This window comes from Protobothrops mucrosquamatus, unplaced genomic scaffold (genome assembly GCF_001527695.2).
Source record: "Protobothrops mucrosquamatus isolate PMUCROS unplaced genomic scaffold, P.Mucros_1.0 scaffold124, whole genome shotgun sequence".
Lineage (NCBI taxonomy): Eukaryota > Metazoa > Chordata > Lepidosauria > Squamata > Viperidae > Protobothrops > Protobothrops mucrosquamatus.
The window spans coordinates 207,742-216,920 of NW_015386491.1; the positions used below are offsets into that span (position 1 = coordinate 207,742).

The 9,179-nt window shown below is 36.7% G+C and overlaps 1 protein-coding gene across 1 annotated transcript in view; it reads left to right on the plus strand.

The window, feature by feature from the left end:
- The window catches only part of NOL11 (nucleolar protein 11), a 24,265-nt gene extending 16,786 nt beyond the window's left edge, over nucleotides 1-7,479 (plus strand). The window contains exons 11-18 of the mRNA XM_015812962.1: nucleotides 665-730; nucleotides 1,202-1,386; nucleotides 1,870-1,995; nucleotides 2,551-2,778; nucleotides 4,161-4,239; nucleotides 5,837-5,929; nucleotides 7,010-7,117; nucleotides 7,341-7,479. Coding sequence (XP_015668448.1) covers nucleotides 665-730; nucleotides 1,202-1,386; nucleotides 1,870-1,995; nucleotides 2,551-2,778; nucleotides 4,161-4,239; nucleotides 5,837-5,929; nucleotides 7,010-7,117; nucleotides 7,341-7,454 — 999 coding nt within the window. The 3' untranslated portion in view covers nucleotides 7,455-7,479. The remainder of the gene's footprint in view (nucleotides 1-664; nucleotides 731-1,201; nucleotides 1,387-1,869; nucleotides 1,996-2,550; nucleotides 2,779-4,160; nucleotides 4,240-5,836; nucleotides 5,930-7,009; nucleotides 7,118-7,340) is intronic.
- The last annotated feature ends 1,700 nt before the right edge of the window (nucleotides 7,480-9,179 follow it).

Genomic DNA, 9,179 nt, shown 5'->3' on the forward strand with positions numbered 1-9,179 from the left:
CTCTCTCTCTCTCTCTCTCTCTCTCTCTCTCTCTCTCTCTCTCTCTCTCTCTCTCTCTCTCTCTCTCTCTCTCTCTCTTTCTCTCTCTCTCTCACACACACACACACACACCCACACACCCACACACACCATCCTTTCCAGGCCTCTCTGCTTTCTTGTGCACCTGCACCCTCTTTCCCTGGCCTTCCTGCATTTGCACCACACCCCAGCACCTCCCTTCCTCGACTCATGCATGATTTGCCCCGCACCTCTTAGGGCCTAATTTTGGTTTGATGAAATAGAGGCATCCAAGCCACATCCTGCTCTATTAGCAATTTTGGCATAATCTAACGAGAGCCAGTAATGGTATATTTCTTCTCTTTTGGATCCATTCTGGAGTGTGGGTTTTTGTGGTACAGAAAAGACACTTTTAAATGTATTTGTTACATTTGTAGTGGGTAAAATCACTGCTGACATATGTGTTAAGAATGCCTGGGACTCATGATCCATTTCATCTGATAATGTCTTTCTTACATTTACCCAGATGGTACCTTCATAATAAATGAATCAGGGGTTCCTGTTAGAATGTGAGATCTCACTGAAGACATAATCTCTGATTACTAGTTTTGGAGGAATGTTATCTACTTGTTTCAGAGAATCTTAATTTCTTTGTCAAATATTGCAGTTGCGATCAAGAAAGAATGCTCAAGATGGGACCCTGACAGTGGAACAGCTTCTTAACATTATTAAGGTAATTATGAACACTCCCTATTGAAAGCAAAGGGCGGCGAGGCAATCTTGAGTGGCGTTTTCTCTATGTATAAATGCGTCTTTAAGCATGACTCTTAACAAAGTGAAATATGTAGCTGAATGAGTAGTTAATTTGCAATTCTCCTTTAAGTATCAGCAAAGCAAATTAGAGATGAAATTATCATAGTTATATTAATTAGCATTTTTAAGTGCAATTAACAAATCTTCTGGTTAGTGTGATTCTTAAAAAAAAAAGTTGCTCTGTAAACTACAGAAACAGAGCCAGAGATGAAATATTTCACAAGTATCTAAAAACGTTTCTCTTTACCGATTTGGTCTCGTGAAGAATTAATGGACCAAATTCTTACAATAACCATGTTGGGCGACTAGTCCAGTAGTTAATAATTTTAATTGGCAAAGAAGAAAATAATTAAGATGGAACCAATAAGTAAAATGTTCTCTCTTTTTTTAGGGTGCTTCTCAGAATACTGTAGAAGAAAAACTACTGGCTTTTTTGTCTAGCGCTCCAGGGACAGTCTTTCAAGCATCGGTTGGATATATAGTATCTGCTCTTGTGAACAGATGTAAAGCAGAATCTTCATTCTATCCTCGCAGTTGCTTGGTACAACTGATTCAAACGCAAGGCCTCTCTTATAGGTAATACATAGCTAATCTTTTCTAACAAACAGCCTGCTTCACCTTTTTGTAACAATAGCTCCCGAGAATTGGGTACTTTACATACCAGAAACTTTTTAAAAAGGTGTATGGAAATATATACAGAAAAATACAATTATTAACACATTAGAGTGATAGTTTGGTGTAGTGGTTAAGGTGCTGGCTTAAAAACCAAGAGACTGAGTTCTAGGCCTCCTCCTTAGCTGGGTAACTTTGGACCAGTCGCTATCTCTCAACCCGGGCCTACCACACAGACTTATTGTTGTGAGGAAATAGGAAGCAGCAGTATTAGATATGTATGTCCCCTTGAGTTTATATATAAACAAGGGCAGGATAAAATAATAGTAATAATAGGGACTCAGTGGGAGGACACAAATGCCAAATCCAGTCTAAACATGTGGCTGACTATGCAACCAATCATAATAATGTTAAATATATTGAGAACTTCACTATCTTATCTTCCAGCATGTGTCCAGAACTGATAGCAATTGCAGTGGAGAAAACAGATATACATCTGTTGCAGCTCTGTCTGCAGCAATTTCCTGATATCCCTGAAGCAGTTATTTGTACTTGCCTGAAGATTTTTCTGAGGTAAATATACATACTTCTGTTTGTATTTAAATTTATTAACAGCTCTGGCAAGAGTTTGTTTTGAAATAGTGGGCTTTTTTCCAGTTTAATTTCTGTTTATAAAAAGGCTCTGAAAAGATGGCACTAGTCTTAGATCACCATGTGGACAAGCTGAAGAAATGACAGCTAACTATAAATCATCTCTTTTTCTTTGCAGAACTTTTCATTTTACAAGCTTATTTATTTAGGTCTACTTAATACTGCATGAACCTAAAGTAATTTCCCTTTTATAAAATCCAGATTTTGTATTCTTTTTTTTTCCTTTTAATTGATTCAGATTGGGGAAAAATCATCTTCAAGCAATTAACCTTATAATGGTTTTCACCATCCCTGATGTACTATTATCCCTATCAACTTTGCCTGCCAAAAGCAATTTTTTCCCTATGTTCTTCTATTTTAACAGCAAACAATCTGTCTTAGATTTATTATTGTTTCAACTTCAAGAGTAGTTTTAAATAACATTTTAAACAAATTTGAGTATCTGTGGTCATTTGTGGACATTTTGTTTCTTTGTAGCATTGGTGATGACCGCCTTGAAACGATGAATATGAATTCAGATTTTGTACCAGATCATGTTCATACTGTTGAAAACAACAAAATGGATGAACTGTCTAAAATTATACAGAATGGCTGTACTTTTGAACTCATAGAAGAAGATAGCTGTGATACGCAGACAATACAGAAATCCCAAGAAATAGACCAAAGTGAAATATGTCCAGTTGGGCCACAGAAAGCATCATTGCTGTATCCTTTGGAATATATTATTGATGTGACTGATGAAAAAGAAACAATCGTTAGTGTTCCCCTTATTCAGTATAATATGAATTGAAAATGTTAACCTTCAGAAGTAATCTTTGGCCTCTCAGTTGATTGTGGTATACAATAAAAAAAATACATTAACTGGAAGCAAAATGTAGTAATGCACCAAAAAGCAGTGAACAGATTCTAGCAACTTATTTCAGTCTCATCTCCAAAATTTACATAAAAGTATATATACTTGGGAAACCACTGCATAAAAAGCAACACTTGTTGAAGTAGTTATGTCTAAAAAGTATATTAAGGTATGGTTGTTGTTTTTTTAAACAACATAATGATTTGAATTTTTATCAAAATAATTGGTTGACTTAAATAGTATGTGAGAGTAGACTTTGATATGGATTGTATTTAGATTGTTTATCATATCCCTAACAGCTTTTACCAGTATTGTTCCAAAATACATATGCAGGCTGAAACAAAGTTGTGTATGAGATTTGTTTACTAAAGTCTGAAAATGTCTTAATTGCTAACCTCAGTTGTCGTGAGGCTATTTTTCAACAAAGTACCACAAGATTAGACTTTTTGCTAGCACAGCACACTAGAATATTAACAATTTTGCTTGAGCCCCACCTCAGGCAATGTGGCTAATCAGGAATGATATGTTTTGGAAGTTATCTGTAGAGCCACAAGTATCCCATTATTGCCCTAAAATCAAATGGAGAAGTAAATCTTATAATTCCTCTGAAAAGTAAAGGATTACATGTACTGTTCTGTGCTGCACTGCTACAATATCTGATTGCAAAGATAAAGACCAAACAGGTCTTTGCATTTCTTAATTGCATTTCTTCTTTGAGAATCCACCGGTCAATATATGTTTATTTTTAACTCATGATCCTCAGCCCCAACTTTATCTCTCTACATTAAACTGCCTACAGAAAGGAATTCTTTTCTCTTGAACCAAGAAGTAGCAATACTGCTGCTTGGTTCTGCTAAATCTTCACTGAAAAATTGATTTTGGTGTTCATGATGTATGCATAGAAGTATTGACATGAACAGTCACAGTTAATCCTTTCTAATCCATGTAGGTAGAATCCTGGCCATTTTTTTTTCTCTTTCTGGTAGAATGAAAGACTTGGTAGAATTGTTTCTAGGACCAGCAGCTTTAATTTGCAAAGTCCCCAGGTTTTGATTCTTGTTCCATAATTTGGATCATTCAGTTCTTTGTCTGATGAACAAAGACTGCTTTGCTTGTTAATTTGTTTAAAAGGTTTTAGTTTTAAAAGTACTGCTTTCACAAAAAATGGGGATAAAATAAGATACAAACCTGCATAGAAGTAGATCCTTGACTCGGGTATCTCTACCTTATGCAGAAATACAATTATTTGTTCAGCTTACAGTGAAACATTTCTTTTACCTCATTTGAAAGACCTGTCTGCAAGGGAAGTCATAGTAAGTATTGATTTGTTCCTTCAGAATTCAGTAACGGTGTCAAATTAATTTTATACTTGCTTATGACTTCACTGAAGTTGTCCCTTTTATATCTGATAGTTTAATGTTAAGATACAGAAGCCTATATTTATAAATCTTATTTATAAATAACTTATTAAATCTTATTTATAAATCTTATTTATAAATAACTTATAAAAGTCATCACCCCTTTCTGTTATGAGCTATTCGGTTGTGGTTGAAATCCTAGTTCATTTTGCATTATCTCTGTATCTCCATTTGGCAGTCTCCATTAAGCAGTTATTCATCTCTTCCTGTAATGCTAAATTTTAAACTTTGAATAGGGAGTAATATTTGTAATAAAGTTTCCCCTTTACTGCCCTTACAAAGATTTTGTTGTGCACTGCCTAGAATTGCCTTTAGTGAGATGGACAGCTATATAAATGAGATAAATTGGTAAATAAAGAAAATTTTAGATGAATCCAAGCTTGGTGACTTTCTTGCACATGTTTCATGGCCAGATTAAGTAACATCATCAGATGCATTGTCTGCAAGAAAACCACCAAGCTTGAAGAGCACCAAGAACTCACAATTCAACCCTGTACTATGTATATAGGTAGTCCTTGACTTACAACCATAATTGTGCCTAAAAATGCTGTTTGTAAGTGAGATGCTTGTTAAGTGAATTTTGCCCCATTTTACAATTGTGATTTCTTGCCATACGTTAAGTGAATCATCGCAGTTGTTAAGTTAGTAACATGGTTGTTAAGTGAATCTGGCTTTCCCATTGACTCTGTCAAATGGTCGTAAAAGGTTATAACATGACCCCGGGAAACACCAACCATCATAAATATGAGTCAATTGCCAAGTGTCTGAATTTTGATCACATGGCCATGGGAATGCTGCAAAGGTTCTAAGTGTGAAAAATAGTCATGTCATTTTTTTCAGTGCCATTGTCACTAAATGAACTATTGTAAATCAAGAACTATCTGTATTCTCTTCTAGCAGAAGAGATGCCTCTTACTTATGAGTGTCTGTTAAATTGCAATTGTGTCCATATAAATGATGCACAAATAATATTTGTGTAATCAGCATGGACATCATAAAATTAACACAAATTTAACTCCCACACCTAGACTTCTTTGTTATTATCAGACTTTATCTGGGGGGGGGGGGAAGAGTCCAGACTGAAATTCAGTTCACTGCATCCCCAAAAGGAGGTTTTATTGTAGGGCAGGGGTCCCCAACCCCCAGGCTGCAGCCCACTACTGGGCCTTGAGCCCTTTGGAACTGGGCCGTGGAAGTGCATCCCCACTTATGCGAGCAGCAGGCAAGCATGTGCACGTGAACTTCCCCGCTGTTCATGTGGAACCATCCCCTCTCCCCCCCCAAACCCAGCTGGTCTGCAAAGCCAGAAAGGTTGGGGAGCTCTGCTGTTAGGGTCTTTGTCTGGAAAATAGTTATTTTTGCTTGTTGATATATGGGGTGTCTCAGTTACACCACAAAATAAAACACAAGTCATTCTTTTTAAAAGGACTGAAGGATTCTTTGCACATACCATTGAATTCAGCAACATCTGATTTTATTGTATTCTTTTTAGTTATTCCTCCAGTATCTTCAGTACGTATATGTGCAATGTAGTAAAGAGTCTTCCACACACTTCCCTGGAGTATTGCATCTGACCATACAACAGGTATAGAATTTTTTTCCTATGAAAACTATCAAGTTATTATTAAATATGCCCAAATAAATCTTTAGAGCATATTCAGATTTAGTGCCTCTGAAAAAATGAGATACTTCTTCCAGCTGTCACTGGAATAATAGACTATACATATAAGAAAATGATTAATTGGATTTATTTGCCACCTATTACTAAATTCAAGACAGGTAAATTCAGTTTAGGCCTGTTTATTCTAATGAATCTAATACGGAATGGCTAAATTTAGTTTCAATATATTGTATTGTTAAGTGAAAAAGTGAAGAGACCATTAATACAGAAAATCTAGTCTTGCTTGTAGATCACAAGTGGCATCCTGTAAACAATATGAGCACATTGATAACTGTTGCGATTGCATTAGAACAGGGGTGTCAAACTGCCTGCCCGCGGGCCGGTTTCATCATACCGGAGCCGTGCCCACCCCATTACCGGCAACGGCGAAAAAGCTCCGATACGTTGCCACGACGTCACGTGACGTTGCGAGTTTGACATGTCTGCATTAGAGCTTCTACTCCTATAATGCCTTTGTTTGTTTATATTTGGTTTGCAATATATGCTGGGAACATCCTCTAATGTGATGTCCCTTTTAACTAGTTTTCAGTAGCCCAAATTGTACATCCTATATTAAAAATCAATGCATAGCAACATATTTCTAGTTAAATGTGTGGCAATGAACTGATCAGATAGCTGTGATTATGAATGAGAGTGCATTGCTGGGAAGCCTATAATGTTTCTACATTTCATGGGGGAAAGGACATTGGAAATTGTGCTAGAAATGTATTCACACTGACAGGAATGAAGGTCACTCTTGCCTGGGATTAAAATTATGGAAACACCTAAACTGGTAAATTCTTCCCAGAATTACAATGATTGCAAACAAATAAAAATAAAAGCAATTAAATATGCCGCCTTCTTCAGAATGTTCAGTATCAACACTGAAATTAAAAGGGTAGACTGCAAGTAGGTATGCAACAAAATTCTGTATAGATATTGGACTGGCTTGCATTTTAATAGCTAATACTAAGGTGTGTTTTGTGTATTTGGCTTTATTTTCAGATTATGGACTGGTTGTGCCTCCTACTAGATGCTCACTTTACAGTTGTTGTTATGCTGCCAGAAGTAAGAGGGTTGCTTTCAAAGTTACACAAGTTTGTTAGAGCCCAAGTAAGTTTTCCTCCATTTTAATAACTATAATCACAAGCAGAAATTAAGCATAGTTATTGTAGACAATAGAGGTACCAGATCTAGCTTTCCACTCCTACAAAAAACATAAATCTCTGCTGTTTTATGCATTCTACATGGCCAGTTATTACTGTGGTCCTCAAGAGAAATGATACATTAAAATGCAGATTTACTTATTGGCTAAATCTTTACTTTTACTTTTTAGGTACATTTTTACTCAGAATTGAACAAGATTGAAGGAAGTCTGAAACATTTACAGAGAATAAATCACCCAGAAGATAAAGGCTTATATTCCATAGAAGTTATAAAGCTTACCTGAAATTCGCACATCTTCATTAAATTATTATTATGAATCTGTTGTAAAGAGCCTTTTATTCTATTTCAGAGAAATACTTATGGTGCATTTCTCACTCTGATGAACATTTATCCTGTCCTCGTTAAGTCATATTAATCATCTGAAGACTACAGACATAAAACATAATTTGGCCTTTCTTAAACTAAATATACCAAAGGATATTGTAGGGGAAATATATCTAGGATGATGTTCTACAAGTTACATTTATAGTTTTCCATTGCATAAATTTGAGCAACTTACAAACAAGCACAACAAAACTGCTTCACAATTCTACGGCAGTATAATGAAAAGTTATTAAAAATGATAGTAGCTAGCAGGAATGTGCTGAGCTTTGGATCCCAAACCAAAAAGGGATTTACGAGCAGATATGAAATGCACAGTTGGTGCTTCCATAAATCAGATGCATGTTTTCCTGGATGACGGGCTGGCAAGCAACTCCAAGATAAGATGCAGTTTCTTGAGACACTCATGAATGTGGAGTGTGCACCTAGGCCTGCTCTAAGACAACCTTTTAGCTTCATAAGAACTTGTGGCAGGAGTTCAAAGTTCTACATTTATCCTAGTTTTTAAAGTCTTTAAAACTGTACAAAAATCTGAAAAAGATGGCTTTTATAAACTAACTTGCACCTAAGCTGGACCTGGAAAAAAGAAGCATAATAATTCAAACTTAATTATGTAAATTAATTGCCTTACGTCTTGAGGAACATAGAGGCACATAAAAGAGGAACCCTCAGAGCAAGTTAAAAGAAGTCATAATTTGACAAGTTTCATTGCTTAAGAAGATAGAGACTTGAATGCTTTATCTCCAACTGATAGTTGGGGAAGTCTAAAGGGGAATAATGTATTGCCAAGATCAAAACAGTCTGTCTATTAGTGGGCACTCTATTCGACTGGTTTGGGTGGCACAGCCTCCCCTAAGTTTCAGAGAAAAGTGTGACAAATAGTTCAAAAGATATTTATAATGGCTTTTCCCAGTAGATGAACAGATTTAGCCATTCATTCAATAAACTGATTGGTATAAAGATGGGCAATCATATTCACAAATCTCATCAAAACTACAATTTGTCCAAATCCAATCCAGAACAACAGAATGACTCAATTTCAGTGGAAACTAGATGACTCTCATAGCTCCCTCAGTTTTTCTATCTGATAAAACCTGAACAAATTTCTGCTATTTAAGAATCTGAAATTTACCCAGAATCATTTATCTCCTATTATTATTAAATTTACATGCTGCCTGACTTCCAGTGATTATTAGAATAACAAGTGCTGTTCCAGAGGCCTTACTTCGCATTGCAAGTGTCATCTTCCAGTTAAGAAGGTTCATAAATAATTACATAAGTTTGCAGTTGGGACTGGCACGGAGTGGTATTTTATCTATGTAAGACAGGGGTGTCAAACTCAATTTCACTGAGGGCCGCATCAGCATTGCAGTTGCCCTTGGGGGGCCGGGTGGGTGTGGCCAGAGTGGGTGCAGCCTACTGGGTGGGTGTGGCCTACTGGGTGGGCGTGGGCGGTTCTACATCATTCGCGTCAAGGGTGCCTGTGGGGGCCTGGGCAGGAGTGGGACAGATCTGAGGGTCTCTGGCAGAAAGGAGTGGGACCGGGGCAAGTGCCAAGATGGCCACCACAAAATTGTACATTGGTTCCTGGCTGGCCTGGGCTAGGGCCAAGGCAGCAGGGGCCGTT